At 40.4% G+C, this 18378-nt stretch overlaps 5 protein-coding genes across 5 annotated transcripts; 3 read left to right on the plus strand and 2 right to left on the minus strand.

The window, feature by feature from the left end:
* The first annotated feature begins 1393 nt into the window (after nt 1–1393).
* On the plus strand, nt 1394–3130 carry LOC121742249 (50S ribosomal protein HLP, mitochondrial-like). The gene is made up of 3 exons (XM_042135338.1): nt 1394–1554; nt 2140–2231; nt 2613–3130. Exons 1-3 carry the CDS (start codon nt 1521–1523, stop codon nt 2985–2987), a joined length of 501 nt encoding a protein of 166 aa, XP_041991272.1. The 5' UTR covers nt 1394–1520; the 3' UTR covers nt 2988–3130.
* Nucleotides 3081–5552, minus strand: LOC121742248 (probable inositol transporter 2). The gene is made up of 6 exons (XM_042135336.1): nt 5179–5552; nt 5037–5107; nt 4634–4969; nt 4459–4566; nt 3779–4381; nt 3081–3688 (listed from the first exon to the last, which is right to left on the minus strand). Exons 1-6 carry the CDS (start codon nt 5318–5320, stop codon nt 3203–3205), a joined length of 1746 nt encoding a protein of 581 aa, XP_041991270.1. The 5' UTR covers nt 5321–5552; the 3' UTR covers nt 3081–3202.
* Nucleotides 5553–11233: 5681 nt separating this feature from the next.
* LOC121741866 (glutaredoxin-C1-like) lies at nt 11234–12221 on the plus strand. Its single transcript, XM_042134792.1, has 2 exons — nt 11234–11416; nt 11530–12221. The coding sequence occupies exon 2, from the start codon at nt 11599–11601 to the stop codon at nt 12004–12006; it is 408 nt and encodes a 135-aa protein (XP_041990726.1). The 5' UTR covers nt 11234–11416; nt 11530–11598; the 3' UTR covers nt 12007–12221.
* A 1267-nt stretch (nt 12222–13488) lies between these two features.
* LOC121741867 (filamin-binding LIM protein 1-like) lies at nt 13489–15277 on the minus strand. The gene is made up of 3 exons (XM_042134793.1): nt 15022–15277; nt 14550–14662; nt 13489–13867 (listed from the first exon to the last, which is right to left on the minus strand). Exons 1-3 carry the CDS (start codon nt 15179–15181, stop codon nt 13787–13789), a joined length of 354 nt encoding a protein of 117 aa, XP_041990727.1. The 5' UTR covers nt 15182–15277; the 3' UTR covers nt 13489–13786.
* Nucleotides 15278–15392: 115 nt separating this feature from the next.
* On the plus strand, nt 15393–18151 carry LOC121741865 (p21-activated protein kinase-interacting protein 1-like). Its single transcript, XM_042134791.1, has 3 exons — nt 15393–16065; nt 16355–16646; nt 17915–18151. Exons 1-3 carry the CDS (start codon nt 15433–15435, stop codon nt 17980–17982), a joined length of 993 nt encoding a protein of 330 aa, XP_041990725.1. The 5' UTR covers nt 15393–15432; the 3' UTR covers nt 17983–18151.
* The last annotated feature ends 227 nt before the right edge of the window (nt 18152–18378 follow it).

The following is an 18378-nucleotide window of genomic DNA, read 5'->3' on the forward strand; positions in this document are numbered from 1 at the left end:
CCTTATCATCCGACCATCTTCTTCAACTCCTCATACATTTGCTTAAGTAATAGAAAAGAAAATCGTGGACTGGATACCACCTATCCATGATCCTAGCCTTCTGATACGGGCATTATTTAGTTAGTTAAATTAGATATTTGCGTATCTTTTCCACATTTTTGTTTATTTGCGTATCTTTTCCATATCTTTGTTTTCTTGTTAAGTAAGTTAGTTATTAACATTATAAATAGGAATTATTGTAATCATTTGAAAAATCAATCGAGAATATCAATATTATCGTTCATTATCTTCTCCGAGTGAGAAAACCGTCATGCTCGACGGGCACTCACCCGCGGCAAACATTTATCGATCGCCAATCTACGGACGCCGATCAGCCCGATAGGAGGTTTATCCTATCAAATTGGTGCTTTCATCGCGATCTCACCTTCCAACACGCCGATCGAATCACAGCTATGTCGCTGCCCGACGGGAATCCACCGCGCACAGCAACTAGCCACACCGATCGAATCATAGCTACGTCGCTGCCCGCAGGGAATCCACCCGCGCACAGCAACTAGTTATGCCTTCCCACCATCTCGAACCAAAGTTGCGCCGCTGCCCGACGGAAGATGTTCCGCGCACAGCACCAGATTTGGTTTCTGATGTTTTCGACTCTCTTCATTGTGTCGTAGTTCACACCTTGAGGACAAATTGAATTTCAACCGTGGGGAAGTTGATACGAGCATTATTTAGTTAGTTAAATTAGAGATTTGCGTATCTTTTCCACACCTTTGTTTATTTGCGTATTTTTTCCATATCTTTGTTTTCTTGTTAAGTAAGTTAGTTATTAGCATTATAAATAGAAGTTATTGTAATCATTTGAAAAATCAATCAAGAATATCAATATTATCGTTCATTCTCTTCTCCAAGTGAGAAAAACGTCGTGCTCGACGGGCATTCGCCCCATTTATCGATTGTCGATCTACGGACGCCGATCAGCCCGATAGGAGGTTTATCCTATCACCTTCAAAGTAGTAGCCTTTTCTCAACCTTCAAGTGGCAGATTTAGATGGAGTTGGGGTTGGGGTTGACTGACAAGTAATCTGGACAAAAATCTCCACAAAATTTTGTTTCACCGTCAATCTTACGGGGATTGTAATTAACTTCGGTTTTTCATTCGTCATCTATTGACAATGACGTCCGTTGCATTGTTGCCTTTCGACATCGACAACAATCTTGCAAATTTTGTTTCCTCACTTTGAACCAAGACTTGTCAAACCTATAGGCTAATACATGGAACTTACTATATACAAAGTCCTAATCAATTTTATTGGGCCATGAAAATCGAAGATCCATTAAAAGGATGTAATAAATTGGGCTTGAAGCCCAATTATCCATTATCAATGCAATCGAAATTTAGTTAGATCCAGTTTCTCGCATCGCCACCATCCGCCGCCGTGATCAGCTCGTACCACCGGTTAGGTCGAAAGCAGACTGTCGAGTGATTGCTGTGTTAAAAAAATTCTCATTCTCTCCGATTAATGGCTGCTTCTAATTCTTCTAAATTGTTTCGTGGTACGTATGTTTCAGTGAACTCGATTCGCTTTAACTCCGTGCGTTTTTTCTCAATTATTTTCCGTTTTATGTTATTTCCATTACGTTCTAGAGTGAGAAACGCCGTGGAACTTGAATTAAGAGTAGAAAATGAATTTCATTATACTTTGTTCTGCTTTTTCTGAAAGAGTTTACCTTCAGTTATGTGCAACCTGTTATCATGTTCTATTTTGTTGATTCCTTTCATGAGAATTGGCTATTGGAGGTGAAGATTTTTCCCGAAGTAGGTTTCGTATTTCCCTAATGACATGAATAAGCAAAACAGAAATGAGCTAGCTCAAAATTTAGTGTAAATCTGTCAATGGTGAGTTTAGATCGAAGCTATGTCGATAGGCCAAAAGATCAAATGAATATTAGTTCAGCACGAGTGACCTCCTTTAGGCACATTTTGATTGGAAACATCTGATTATTAGTTTAGACATTGATATTCTCTGGTAGATTTGGTGTGCAGACATCTGCTTAGCATTTGATCATGAGTTTCGAAGTTGCAATCTTGCCAAGCCCTAATATCTAATCTTCTTATCTCATGTGTTGATGAAACATCAGTTGGCCGTTCAATCCTGGGTGGTCTGAGCAACAATGCTCTTGGGGCGAGCAGGCCGTCTTCCAAATTGGCAGATATGGATTTCTTATCTCAAGTTAGTTTCGTTGTTCCCTTGTTTTTTTTCACATGAGTTTGGGATTTGTTCATGGTGCATTCATTATCTTTAGCTTAGAATCTTAGATCAGGTATCTATTTGCTAACGTGTTGAAGATTATAAGCCATGAGGTGAATGTAACCCCCGACACCTGTGACCGTGCTATTGCTAAGTATCATTACAACTTCTTGTTTTAAATCTTGTGGATGTTTGTTGGTTTCTGGCTAAACTAATGTGCCAGAAGGTGTTTTGGTTTAGCATGTGCATGTGCTATTAGTCTGTAGTCGAATGGGATATGTTTAATAAATCATGTCTTATAAGTTACAAGAATGATCATGTCTGGGAGATTGATTATGTGACTTTGAATATGTGATTCTCCAGCAAACAAGAACATTCATACAGATGAGGACAAACCTTAAAGTGGTGGACAATTCTGGGGCAAAAAGAGTGATGTGCATACAAGCATTGAAGGGAAAGAAAGGAGCTAGATTGGGGGACGTAATAGTAGCATCTGTCAAGGAAGCACACGTTGGTGGGAAAGTGAAGAAAGGAGATGTTCACTATGCTGTTGTAGTTCGCGCTGCAATGCCACGGGGCCGTTGTGATGGGAGTGAAGTCAAGTTTGACGACAATGCTGTTGTACTCATCAACAAGCAAGGCGAGCCAATTGGCACCAGAGTGTTTGGCCCTGTTCCTCATGAGTTGAGAAAGAAGAAACATCTCAAGATTCTAAGTCTTGCTGAGCAAATTGCCTAGAGCGTTATCACAGGCCTGCTTATATCTGTCGTTTTATTCTCCCTTTTAATGAGGTTATGAACTATTGTAGTGCTCGAATATATCAGTGCGATCTGTGTGAACTGCGTTTCATTATTATTATTGAATAGTAATTTGGTACTCCATTACAGACTTCGGAAAATCACTGAAAATATTTATGGAATTTTCCAGTCCTACTCCTGGACAAGCCTATCTTTTCATATTTGCAGGTTGTGCTTCGTTGAATCAGACCTTCTCGCCCAGAATTTCAACTGTAGAGCTCTCCCCTCCAGCATCTTTTCAACTTCCTCGATGGGAAGGCCCTTCGTTTCAGGCATGCAAACCAGCACAAAGAGCAGAGCTACAACTGAAATAACTCCAAACAAAAGGAATGTCCAAGAAGTGCCGATTGCTTCTGTTAAGGATAGAAAAAACTGCGCAACGATCAGGTTAGATATCCAGTTTGCTGTTGCAGCAATGCCTCCACAGATGCCACGAAATCGCAGAGGGTATATTTCGGAGTTGACAATCCACGGAACTGTGCCCATTCCAGGTGAGAAGAATAAGATGTACAGGGATAGTCCAACTAGGGCTAACCAGCCAAAGCTGCTCGGGCATCCCCTCGTGTACCATGCCTTGCCTTCTCCATGGCAGACATTGTCCCTGACCGTGTTGTTCGACAGCAAACATGCTCCGGGAAGCATCTGCAGGATTTAAAGTAATGAAGAGGTTAGAATAGTGACTCACTCACTCTACATTGTTTTCTTGGATGTTTTAATGAATGCTATCTCTACCTTGTCCTTAGCTGATCCACAGAACCCACAGCTTGGGGACTCTGCTTTCAAGCACTTCATGCAGTTCCACAAAGGTTCCGTCCCTGCTGACTGATAGTCGGGGCAGGTGTATGGAGCAAGGCTTGATGTCTCTGCTGCACTGACGGCTGGTGAATGTGATGCAGTCTCATGAAACACGGCTGATAGAAGGCCAAGTGACACGACAACGCCACATAAACTTATGATGAGCAGCTTCTTCCTTCCTGTTCTGTCGATGAAGTATATGCTGATGATGGAGCCAAACGCGTTCATCCCTGCAGTGACAAGCGACAGCAGGAGTGCTGTCCGGTTCGATGCAAAGCCAGCCAGCTGAACTATCGTGGGGCTGTAGTACATGACCGTGTTTATGCCCACAAACTGCTGGAACACCTGTAGCCCTACTCCGGCCACGAGCCCTCTTCGAACTGTTGTCGTCCGCAGCAGCTTCACCATGCTGATCTTCTCAGACGATGAATTCTCCACCGCCTCTTTCTCAATCGACTCCTTGAGATTTTCCATCTCAACAAGAACTTGTTCAGGCGAATATATCTTTTTTAATATTGCTTCAGCTTCGTCCTCTCTCCCCTGCTCTCAAAAGAGCATATTTCTCAACATAACACCAATCATACTCACAACAGAGATTTGGTTTGCATTGGACCAACCTTTCTGTAAAGCCAACGGGGCGATTCTGGGAGGAGCAGCATCAGTATGAACTGCAGGAGAGCCGGCAATCCAGCCACTCCGAGCATCCACCGCCATGTCCCGGGTGCCTGCTCCGTTTGAAATCAAACTGTTATTCAGAGCCAACAAACCTTAAACTAGCCGAAATGGCATTACCTTGGTGAAAGCAAGGTTGATTAGGTAAGAGAGGAACTGGCCGCCGGTGATGAGAAATCCGTTGGTGCTGACGAGGGCGCCTCTGATCTTTGCTGGAGACGCCTCGGAGATGTAGAGTGGCGAGGTCATGGAAGCTATCCCGACACCAAGGCCGACAAACACTCTCCCGAGTATCAGGACGGCAGGATTTGGGGCTGCAGCCATCAGAATGGCTCCGACGAAGAAGAGGAAGTCGGCGACGAGGAGAGCGGTCCGGCGGCCGTATTTGTCGTTCAACCAGCCGCCGGTGGCAGCGCCTATGATGGCTCCCGCTACAGCCATGCTGACTATTGATTCCTGTTTGATCTACCACATCAGAAACAGAAGTACATAATAAAAGTATGATGAATTAATAATGTGTAACCTGCAGCACTGTTTTTGTATCGACAGAGCTGAAGTCATCTCTGATATAGAGAAGAGCTCCTGATATCACACCTGCACATCCATCCAAAAAAACCATAGCAAAAAAATCATAAATGGCAGGCTCTCTGGTGAGAAAACAAAACCTGTGTCGTAGCCAAAGAGGAGGCCACCGATGCCGGCGGAGAAAGCGAGGCGGAGCACAAAGGGATTGTTGGATGCGAGGGAGAAGCAGTCTTTGAAAGCGGAGGTATCTGCTCCGCCGCCGTGTATAGCTTCTCCTTCCATTTCTACTAATAATTCTACAATTCAAGTCTCTGTCTATATATGTTTATGGTATATGTTTATGGTGGGAGAGATGATCACTAGAAACTCTGAGAGAGAGGAGATAAACAGTAGAACACTGGGAGATGAGATTTGATCATCAGACAAAATATTCATTGTGGTTTATCTTTTTCACTTAATTATGTTGAAGATAAATATTTTGTAGTATCATATTAATATGGCGGTTACTATTTCGGTTCAACCTGCCAGTTTTTAACGATTTTTTAAATACGGTTAACTATAGTTCACCCTATATTTTATTTTGTGACATTTGGTGGACAAAGTGAGTTTTCTTTTCCAATTACATGTATTATTATGAAAATCACTTCAATTTGTTATCTAAAAAATAGAGAACTGGTGAACTAAAAGGTTTTGTGTAACTTTAACATTATTAAGTTTAAGTCATGGATGTAATTATATATGTAGGCAGATCAGCACTTCCGTTGCCAAAAAAGGGTGAAATTAAGTCCAACTTTTATTGTTGATTTTATTGGCTGGTAATTAAGTGAATAAGAAAAACTAAGTTTGTAATAAATGTACAGATTTAGTATGTGCATATGAAAGAATCAAACTTAATTATGCACTCTAGCTGATTCTTTGATATATGTACGTACTAAATTTGTACATTTATTACAAACTAAATAAAGGATACATGTTCGTTTTTGCAAAATGACTACATAATTCAAAACTATGATGATGTTAGTTATGCCCACAGGGGCAGTGCAATTGGCAACGGAGGAGTAGATCTTGCTGTAATTAGTCTGAGTTCAAATCTCACTGCTGTCGTATAGTTGCTTCCATCTCCTTTAACGGGTTGTTGTGTAGTTGCTTACATCTTTCACGTATAAGTGTGAGGCCTTGGGAGATGGACTTCCGGCAGCTTGTGGATTAAGGCATCTCCCTTAATGGGCTATTACGTACCTCGATTGAAACCTCTCACATGATGTCGGGTCAAAGTGTGAGGGCCGCCAAGGCAACGAAATCGGCTTTTTGCTTCAATGATGATGTTAGTTATGACTCCTAGAATACTTGGCCCAATTATTTACTAAATCAATTATTTTGAAGAAACGTGACGTGTTTGTGCATTTCTGTTCAATTGAAATTTTGTGATTCATTCTTTTTATTATTCTATTGTTCTGACTCGCATTGCAATTTGGATAAATTATACTAGTACTGATAAATGGCAATATACATAGTAACTATTCCCATTAGTAAAACACTCAAACACACACATGTGTGTGTGGAAATGAACCTTTGCTTTAACACATTATGTAAATTATGTAATTACAATAACATTACTCTCCATTGATTTTCGGCATGTGAAATTATTCCAAGTTATAATTCATAGGTGGAAGTGATCGTCAACCCACTAAAGTCGGAAACTCAATTATAAAATCAGCATCTGAAAATATCACCTACTTATGAGTTCACTTAGATTCACCAATGTCTAATATCTATGCACAAACTCAATTAAATCCAGATTCATAACATTTTCATTCAATAATTAAACTTACCTAATTGCATGCTAACAACATGAAAGTTATCCCATAATTGATGATTTAAAACTTTATTCCTTTAAGTAGCGAAACCTTTCTCGGTTGGCAATGCCCATCATGCCTTGGAATAAATTAAGTAACACTTAATTAGATGAGAATATATGTTACGCCTAAACATACTTATTAATTAATCAAACAATGATAGAAGATTTTAGGTGTACACTTTTAGAAGACAAATGCATGTTGCATTTAACAAAAATGTTACAAGTGCTTAGTTGTGAGCAGTGGTCCAAGCAAAAAGGTATGCCTAATCCCACATTCACATAATCGTATCAATATTTGCTTCTACCATGTTTAATCAGAGTGTCCATAATAGAGCCGCCACCGCGGCCGCCCGTGTGGCGGTGGTGCCACAGCCGGGTGGGTGAGTGGCGGTCGCGCGGTTGTTCCGCGCCGGCCTATTGCACGTCCATAATAGAGCCGCAGCCGCCCGTGTGGCGGTGGTGCCACAGCCGGGTGGGTGAGTGGCGGTCGCGAGACTGGCGCGGCGGCTATTTTCCAAAGTTTTTTTATTTGTTAGTTTTTATCTATAAAATACATATTTCCAATTATTTTTTTCATTTCATTTCAATCTCACATCTCAAAATTTTCTCAAATCTATAAAACACCTATGAATGAATTACCTTTTTAAATTATTTTTATCCAATTAATTTTATTATAGTCCAATTAAAATATATCAACAATTGATGTGGTTGTGACGTTGTTGGACATGTTTTTTTTGTGATTGTGGCGTAGCTGTGGCACTATTGTGGACACTCTTAGAGTGTACATAATAAGGCGGAACAGCCATGCCATAACCATAAAAATTTGTCCGCTAGTCAGCACAGCCAAAAAAACTCTTCCACCACATCATCACAAAATAAATTAAGAAAATAAAAAAAACAAAAGAAAAAAACATGTACACATATAAATAAAAGTATGACTATTGTGGACACTCTTAAGTCTAATATTTTTATAATCACAAATAGTATGACTACATCTCATATGTACACAAATAAATAAAAGTATAATCTACAAATTTTCTATTATACTTTGATTTTCTATTTCATTAAGTTCTCATACAAATTTTTTGTTTTAATAACTGTACAATTTTAGGAAAGGTTTTACTTACAAATTTCTAGAGGAGATAAAAATGTGATTGTACGTACATGATACATATGATAAGTATTTTTAGTTGGGTGAAGAGGATGTCGAGGATTGAATTCTAGGTTATTTTTGTACTATCATTAAATGATTTGGATTTTGGAATATATCGCATTCGCATTGATATTAAAACATTGATATTCGCATTCGATTTGATGTAACATAAATAAGGAAATAAAATACTAACTTCTACATTATTCTCGTTAGACAAATGTCCCTGTCCTGAATCTCCCGTGACACCCATTCCTTCATCTTCTTTTACTATTTATTTTAATAATTGGCAGGCCCAAAAACCTATTACTGGGCCAGAATTGTGAAAGCTAGTGGGCTCAGATACGGGCCGGGCCTTTCCATTTAAACCTAGAAAAAAAGGACAGAAATTTGATCTTTGCAGAGAAAAAGGATATATGGTCAGACGGCGTTGGTGTCAGCTATGTCGTCGTCCTGCAATTAAACGACGGCGTTTAAGGCGGTTGCTGTCTGGTTGTCGGTGCTTTACTATTCAATCGCGGCCGTAACGACCGGTCTCCCCCTCTCTCTCTAGTCTATACACTACACTATTCATTTAATGCGTTTATTTATTACTCCCACTTCTTTTTTTTTTTTTATTATTCTTCATGTTTTTCTGTTGTAATTATGAGGATTATCTTGGACTGGTGGGCCCCGCTGTGAACCGGAGTTCTTATTGCTCCATGCTAAAACTGAATCAATTGTAGGGGGGTTTTGTTTGAATATAGTTTTTCGATTTTATTAATATTATCTCTACTGCAGCTATGCGGCATGCAGACGATGCCCGATGCATCGTCCGCGGACAATAGGTCTTGGAGCACGCATCGGGCGTGCTATCGTCGAGCGGACGATAGCACGCCCGATGCAACGCGTTTTACATTTTTGTTAATTCTTCAAAATTTATATGTATACATCACAATTCTATTTCTTCATTTCCCTCTTCCATTCACTCTTTCATCTCATTCTCTCTATTTCAATTTATAAAAAGAATCCCGGTGATTTCCCAAGTCCGAATAGTCCCGACGGATTTCTGATGTTCGGTGGTGGTGCACGGTGGCCGGATACAGACCCTGATGAATACCGGCCCTTCGACTCCAACACCCAGTACGATCACTATTTCAGCACGGATTCGTACGGCCTGTCAGACATGGAGTCGTCTCCTACCCGCACCCCCGCCCTACCCCGCGGCCGCGCCTCTGCCTCCGCCGCCGCCGCCTCGGGCTCCGCCACCAAGAAGAAGAGGAACAAGCAAAGAGCCCAGAAGTTGCCGCCTCCGGAGAAGAATGAAGAATTCGCCCCAGGGAGGACGAATTACAACCTGGATGAAACCATTGTCTTGACGAAGTGTTGGGTTGATATTTCAGAGGACCCGGTGTTTGCAAACAACCAAAAGCAAATCGCGTACTGGAAGCGCATCACTGATCGCTACAACGAGGCCAAGCAGGCGGCCGCCTACAAGCGCCATTGGGAGCAGCTCCGCAAGCACTGGGATCAGGTGAAGAAACATGTCAATTTGTTCTCGTTGGAGTACGAGAAGTGTTTGAGGGAGAAGGGCAGCGCGAGAGTTTGACGGATGTGCGCGATAAAGCGCTTGCGTCGTACATTTCATTGTACGGCTATTTCAAGCATTACAACTCCTGGCTCATCTTGAAGGACAAATAGAAGTTCCAAGTAGGGATTCTGCCCATATCGCTTGCGGTGAAGAGGACGAAGAACACCGCTGCCGGTGATTATACGAGCAGCGACAGCACCTCCGATGGACCTCAACCAGCATATATACGAGGATGAGAGTTCCGGCACACCAATGTCCTCCCAGCGTCCCATTGGCAACAAGGCTGCCAAGAACAAGGGCAAGGCGAAGGCAACATCCTCACAGAACCCGACCCCGATCGCGACCCTGACTTCGGTTGTGGGACATGCCTACGCGGAGTTGGTGGCGGCCGCCAACCAGAGGACGTTGTTGGACACGCATCACGTCCTCATGCAGTGCGAGGGCCCGGGCGAAGCCGAATACCTCAAGTGGATGATCGATGATCTGCGCCGCAAGTTGGGAATGATGTAGAGTATGCTTTTATATGTAGTGCACTTGTTTTTTTATCTCCACTCTTGTAACTTTTTTTTAATGAAGTAAATGTAGGATTTGCTTTAATTGTGGTGCTTTTTTTATTTATTTTGCTTGATATATTTGTAAACATAAAAATTTAATACAAAATTAAATTGTGATGTTATAGGGCGGACTATAAGGCATCCCACTGCAGGTGGATGGATAGGAGGATAAAATGTTGATGTGACGGAGGATAGGGCATCCTATAGGGTGCGTCCCACTATTGATGCTCTTAGTTTGGTTGCAGTTGGGTGACTGGTGAGTATACGAGAGTTATAAAGAAAAGAATGGGACGTGATGAAAATGCAAAAGAAGAATGAATATATGTTGTCACCTTCAAAAGCATATCCTAACAAATTTTGACAATACGAACAAAGAGTTGTACGTTTATCAATCCGTATGCAGTACTTTATTCATCCATACTGAATTTTTTTGGTGATTATTTTTGCCCCAATTCTGCTTCTTAATTTGTTTAGTTTAATCTTATTTGATTTGTTTAGGTTACCAAAATAAAATCTATTTTTTTTCATATAAATATAAAAGTATAAAACTACTGACGGATTTTAGAAGTCCCATACTTTGCAATTGGATTCCACCCTCATGAATAGGCATTGTGCTTGTTGGCACGGCTAGCTAGTCCTATTATGCCACTACCTTATGGGTCACCATTTCAATATAATTGTTGGTCATATGGCTAATTCTAACAAACCACCATTTCGATACACGGAACTGAACTTTTACCTCCGAGAGATAGTAAAAGAAATTCATTCCAAATTCCAAAATACTACTCTCTCTGTCCCACTCCCTTAATAGGTTAAAGTTGAACTGCCACATCATGGTCGGTGGTAGGTAGGAAGGTCGAATTTAATAGGATCACACCATTAAATATAATATAACTATTATCATCTCGGAACATTCGACCCGCTCAAAAGACCAACGTCCTCATTAATCACATCACAACTAGTCCTAGCAAATCATCAAACAGTTGGGTTGAAACTATGAGATTGGTGACACATATAATAAGTTTGTTTTTTTTTGGAAAAATGGTTAGCATGATAAACACAGATATTAAGGTGGTTGAAGCAAGCACAACAGAATTCTCGCATTTGGTTGTGATATAATGGTACAATTGTATAGTAATCCGCAAAATAGTTGAGAGATAAAGCTGAATGCAGAAAGCATGAGATTTCAAGGCCGCCAGACACTTCTCCTGTGCTACTGTACCACCTATATGCCTGCCTCCACTTCGTACGTACCCTTCTCTCTCCCTCCTCTCTTCTCTCTATATGTGTGTATATATATATATATATATGCAAGCCCTAGCTCTCAATTCATCTTCATCATCTGCTTTTCATTTCCAGATCTCTCTCCAAAACCTTCAATTACTTGCAATCCATACACATACCTGCATCCAATCGCAGATCACAGCAATGGAGGTAGCGAAAGGCGTCCGATCTGCGGTGAGGATCAACGGCGGCGCGGATCAGCACCGCGCGGCGGCGTCGGACTTGGAATCGGTGTGCGAGAAGGTGAGCGCGCTCGTCTCCGGCAACGCGGTGGTCGTCTTCACCATCAGCGGCTGCTGCATGTGCCACGTCGTCAAGCAGCTCCTCTTCGGCCTCGGCGTCGGACCTACCGTCGTCGAGCTCGACCGCGACGCCTCCGGCGGCCAGATCCTCTCGCTGCTGCACCGCCTCTCCGGCAGCGGCGGAGGAAAGGCCGTTCCGGCGGTCTTCGTCGGCGGAAAGTTCCTCGGCGGGATCGAGACGGTTATGGCCTGCCACATCAGCGGATCGCTCGTTCCGCTCCTCAAAAACGCCGGTGCTCTCTGGCTCTGATTTCTCCTCCTTACTTTAACTAACTGCTTTAACCTATTTCTGTTTCTGAGATATGCGAGCCCTACCTCTCAATGCAAGCCATACCTCTCAATTCATCATCACATACGCATGGAGAGATTTCATTTTCTGTTTCTGAGATTTGCGACATATTTCATGTACATAAATTATGCTATGTTACCAGAAACTCTATCATAAAAACTGAATTAATTATCATAGCTTTTCTCATCTTCCATCTTTTATCTTCATCTTCTTCACTTGAAATAAATTTAAAAAGCAATATTAAATTTACACTAATTGATTACATTTTTGTATTCATAACCATGTGCGATTAATTAACCAAAAACAGAAAATCTAGCTCCGCATGCCTATCTAGGGCTGAGTTTTTTGTGCCAATTATGCCCTTGATTAATGGTGGCTGACGAAAAGTGTAATGCAGTACAAAATTTCCAGAAAAATGCCTCTGAATAACCGACCACGGTCATGGAACATGATAAATTTGTCTCTTTATTTTCTGGTATAAGGAAATATATAAATTATGAAATGAAATTGTGTTCTATTTTTGAGGGCTGCTGCTGCGATCAGCGTGAGTTCTCTACATTTATTTTTATCCCATTTGCGTAGTCATACATGTTTGATTTCTCCATACAGAGAGAGGTTAGTTCACTGCCAAAAAATATGCAGTGATCTCACTGCGTTATTATATCTCCAGTACTATCAAAAAACATAAATTCTTTTAAGTGGTCTTTTCTGTTTAAAATGAAAAGTTAAAAAGACATTTGACGACAGAAAGAAACAGCCAAAATTTTATTCAATTCAGGTTGGAATTGGTTTGTATTGGCTGCGTTCTTGTCTGGAACAATAAGTGACAGATGGTCTTTGCTTCCTTGATAGTAAAATTGAAGACTGACTATTAGAGATGTAAAAACCAGCATAATCATAACTGGTCGGTTAAGTAAATTCACATCTCGATTTTGAACTGGTGGCTAGTTTTCTTTAAACAGTTTTCGACGATATGGGTTCCGCCTACGAGAAACGGATATGGTTCTAAAATTGGATCGCCGGTTTGGTTTCAAGTCGAACCAATGTTTTCAGCTAACTATGCATAGTAAAAGTGGATGAGTATTAACGAAAACATTTAAATATTAGTACCCGAACGAATAAAACATGACTTGTTTTCTGTAACCCTTCAATGCATTTGAGTTTCTTCTCTAAAATCTCACTCTAAAAGGGTAATCAACTAAATCAATATGCCAGCAAAAAAATTTATTGCTTATGAAAAGTGAAACATTGCATTATAACTTTATAAGTCGAGGTTCTTTTTTTAGACAGCCATTAACCACGTTTTCATCTCGACAATCTATAGCTGTGAAAATAAACTAACTTTAAGAAATCATTTACTTTCAGAGATTAACTTAGATAAAAATAATATGGACCAATCCATTATTGATTAAGATGAATTGAAACTTTAAGCTTTCCCAGATCTCTAGATAATTTCTATCATTTGAACTAACTTTGCTTGATATATTCCATCAAAAGGATAAGATTGCAGAAGTCCTAGTAATAACACATCAATTACCAACTCAAACCAAAACAAATGAAAGCTCATGAAACTTCTACAAGAACTAAGGACGGTCATTGCTAGAGAGCATGATGCACCTACCAAGTAGGACCAGAGTAAGAAAATATCAGCAATTTATTCAATGCCATCTTAAACTGTTATGTTCCTTTTTGAAATTGGTAATGGGATTGAGATGAAGAGACCTTGAACTCATATTGACACCTAGCGGGACTTCTTGACTCGTTTGGCAGGTTTTTGTACTTCTTTCCTTGGCTCCTCCGGAAGTTTTATGTCTGTAAATGGCTGCATTTATTTCAAAGAAGATATTAATCAAATGAGATAGGATGGGAGACTATTGAGCACTATGTCTTCCAAAGGCAGAGTGAATGGTTGGGAGATGTTCTTGCAAGATTCTCTCAATGTCCAAGTTTTCATACTCATTTTCATTGCGAGTGAATGCAGGCCAGAAAAATATTCGCTTCACTTTTTATATCCACAAAATATTGAGGTTTTAAGACTTGTTCACGGTTGAAGCGGCTTCTTTCACCTTGCTCATAATTCAGCCATTCTATCACAGCCGATGCACTTGGGTGTCAATACTTTTGACAAAGATTTCTGTTTAGTTATTCAAAAGAACCAACAGCCGAACATAGTTCCCTCTGCTAAAACTAACTAGTCCATCACTAGATACATATGCTTTTATAAATAGCATTGGAATCATCTTGGTGCCTGCTAGTCTTTCTTACTTTCCGGGTGGAGGTATTGAACTACAAGTGGTTGGTCAGAAACCCTTGGTTTACGTTGATAACAGTTATCGCACTTGGAACAGTTTACCGTATAAGCATCAAAAGGAATAAATTCATCTGCTAATGGTTCCTCTAGTGATAACTGTGGCATTACCCTTAGACACCCATCTATAGTAACATAAATAATGAAAAGAGCACACAATACAGAAAATAGCACGAGAACTGTGAAAACCACTTGCCTCGTCGATATTTTTCTGTAGTTCCAATAGTTCTTGGCAGTAGGTGAGGCACTCAGCATGATATGCAGCTGCCAATTCTTTGATCATGGCCTTCCTTTTGATGATCCCAATCACTTCAAGAACACAAAACAAGCTCATAGATAACAAAATGGGGTATGATTGCACCCAAACATAACCATAGCTTGATTCAAGGTGTTTCTGCAACCAAATTGCTCAGCAGAACTCCATACTACCCAAACAGTGTTCACACCTAAAATCTACAATGGCTTCCTAATAATATACACAAAATGCAAAACATTTAGGCAAAATTGCAAATTATTCATCATTAAGATCCGGTTATGATCCTACGCCAAAGAATTAGGTATCGATAATAGAAATTGAGCACAATTGATTTTACACAGAGCAGTTTAAGATCATAACAATACAATAATTCAAGAAAATCACAAGCCAGAATGTAGAGAGAGAGGGTTACTTCGGCTAGGATCGAAAGGAGGGGCAGGAGGAGGAGAATTGTCGTCCCGAGATGTGGGTTCAGGCGGAGCGGAGTCATCGCGTGAAGGAGACGGCGGAGGAAGAGGGGGCAGCGGCGGAGGTGGAAGAGAAAAGGGGTGTTGAATTTGGAGTTCCCCCATTTGCAATCGCGAAATTCAATGGTAATCAGAACTTCCTCAATTGAAGAATAGTGAATCTTAACAGAGACTTGATTCAGCTAAACAAATTTTGAAAAATGAAAATAAAAATGTTTGCTTTATTCATTTTCTACCCTTCCAGAATATGGTAGGGCCCTTCTTCATTGGGCCGTTTCTCAGCCCAGTTTATAATCCTAAACCCTGCTAAAAACCCTCATTCTCTCTCTTTCTCTCTCAACTGGTTTTCTCCAAAGATGAGTTTGGTGGCAGGGTCATACGAGCGTTTCATTTGGGGCTACAAACTGAACCGTTCACTAACCCTAACCCCACTCTTTTCCTTCCCCTCCCACCTCTCCACCATCAAAACCGTCGCCGTCGCCGGCACCGTCGCGGTCTCAGGCGGCAACGACGACTGCGTCAAAATCTACGACCTCGCCTCCTCTTCCGAGGTAGGATCCTTCCACCACTCCGCGTCCGTCACATCCGTCGCCTTCTACTCCCCACCTTCCCTCTCCTCCCTCCCGCGGAACCTCCTCGCAGCCGACGCCGATGGCTCGGTCTCCATCTATGACGCCGACCCCTTCGTGCTGCTCAAATCCGTCAAAATTCACAAAAAATCGATCAATTCGATGTCCGTGCATCCCTCGGGTAAGATAGCGCTGACCGTCGGCCACGACCAGTGCATGGCGCTGGTCAATTTGGTGCGAGGAAGGCGGAGCTTCTACTGCAAGATCGGCAAAGAAGCGTCGCTTGTGCAATTCGATGAAAGCGGCGATAGATTTTCGATGGTTGTCGACGAAAAAGTCAGTATTCATGAAGCGGAGGATGCAAAGTTGATTGTCGAGCTGGATAATACGAAGAAAGTCCTCTGTGCTGCTTCCGGCGCTGTGAGCTCTCTCTCTCTCTCCCTCATTTTTTTTCATTTCGATTAAAGAGAAAAATTGGTTATAATGTGAGGGGAATTTGGATTTTGATAAAGATAGATATATTATTTGTTTAGTTTAACTGTGTTTTTACTCAATCATATTTCATTCTTCTTAATTATGCAGACGGTTTGCTGTAAAATTTGTACAAAATACCCTAAAATCAGTCAATTACAACTTAATTTTTTTAATCAAGCCTTTAATCATATCTAATCTCTTAAGAATTACATGATCAATCATCAATTTTTGGCAGAATGGCATACTGTATACTGGTGGGGAAGATAGGAACATCTCTGCCTGGGACACAGCCAGCGGAAAATTGGCTTACAGTATTGAAAATGCTCACGCAGCTCGTGTCAAAGGCATTGTTGTGCTATCTAAGAGCAGTGCTGATTCAAGGGCGGATAATCCTTATATAGTGGCATCTGCGTCATCTGATGGTGTAATACGCGTCTGGGATGTGCGAAAGGCTGCTGATGGAAAGCCCTTGAGTGAGGTCCATACCAAATCAAGGCTCACTTGCCTCGCTGGATCATCTATTAGATGTGAGTCTGCATTTTGTTAGTTGGTTTTTTACGAATTCTGACGTTGGATGTTATGCTCTCATTCTAACTGCAGTTTAGTAGATAGCTTAGTGAGTAGAAATCATGGTTAGTCTGACTTGGTGCCACCGCGGCCCTGAATTTTGTTCGAAATAATTTGTTGAATCAAAAACCATATGCTTAATTCTTTAGAGTTGAACCTAAACTTGCACTGTTGTATACACTATATTAAGCAAGAAAGTAACCTTTTTAGCTTAAAAATGAGCTGCGTAATTCTAGGCTTAGATACCACCTACACCCATCAGTCTCGAATAGATCACACTATGTAGTTTCATAATGCATTTGATAATTGATAAATAGAAGTTCATAAGTTGTTATGTATTGATGTATAATATCTTAATAAGTCTCACCTTTTGAGCAGAAGAAATGGTAGTCTCTTTTTGTTGAATGCCACTATATGCTTACTGCTTTAGAGTTTTAAAACTTGCACCGCCGTATATTAAGTAAAAAAAGTACTCCCCTTTTTAGCTTAAAAAATGACCAGTGTAATTCTAGGCTTAGATACCAGCCTAAAACCATTGGTCTGGATTCTGGAATAGATCACACTCTGGAATATGCATTTGGCTTAATGAATAGAATTATAGAAGTAATAAATTGTTGTGTATTAATGTATAGTATAGCTTCGCAAGTCTCACCTTTTGAGCAGAAGAAAATGGTGGTCTCCTTTTGTTGCGTGCCACTATATGTTACTGCCATTTATAGCACCGAGGTCACATGCTTTGTTTTGTTGTGTTTTGTGTGACCCTTTCTTCCCCATTAACAACTAACAATAGCATATGGCCATCACTAATGGGTCACACATGGAGTACTCAATAATGTGAATAGTTAGTAGTTTTGGGAAGAACTCCAATTCCAAAAGAGTATTGCCATTCAACTTCAAGAACTCATCTAGATAAACAAAACTAATATGTAAAAGACAGTTAGCTTTAGGTGCTGCAATTTTGTGTTGAAATCAAAAGTTGAATCAATACATTATATTTTGACTGTGAATTAGGATTTGATATACTGAATTTTAGTGAAGTTGCATTATTAACATGGACGCCATATAAAACGGCTCAATGTTAGCTTAAAAAGAAAGCTTGTGACACTATTTAAGGTGTTTGATTTGGACAGAGTTTTTGTTGTTCAATTACTCTTCTGAACAGTTTATTCTGCTTAATTTTATTGGTTATATTGTGCTAATAATCCGTTATCTTTATTTCTTGTCTCAGCTTTGAAACTGCCGCCCAATGAAAAACCGAACACGGATGAAAATCTAGATGCAGCTGTAGAATCATAGTTGAATGTTTACTTTCATTTATGTTACCTCCTCTCTCTGGTATGATTGTATGGTTAGTTTTTAAGACAATCACAGGAACATGAGTACCTCAATTTTGCAGTTGAATTGGAATATTTGTGTATGTATTAGTACATCTTATGAAATGTGATGGTCAAGTGGTGCAAGGTAATTTCATATTCTTGATAACAATAGTGGGTTTTTACACATTTACTGCTGTAATAAAACTAAAAGCTTCACTATAGGAGGGATGAAATAAACACTCCCACCCCCTAATTGTATGTAAGAAACAGTTCTTTACAAATAACCTCAACCCTAATTCTTGATAATCCTATTGTGCCATCAATTATATATGGATAGCCAATTCTTGTTTCACCTCTTCTCACATGAAAAATCTCG

The sequence above is a fragment of the Salvia splendens genome, chromosome 7 (assembly GCF_004379255.2).
Source record: "Salvia splendens isolate huo1 chromosome 7, SspV2, whole genome shotgun sequence".
Classification (NCBI taxonomy): Eukaryota; Viridiplantae; Streptophyta; class Magnoliopsida; order Lamiales; family Lamiaceae; genus Salvia; species Salvia splendens.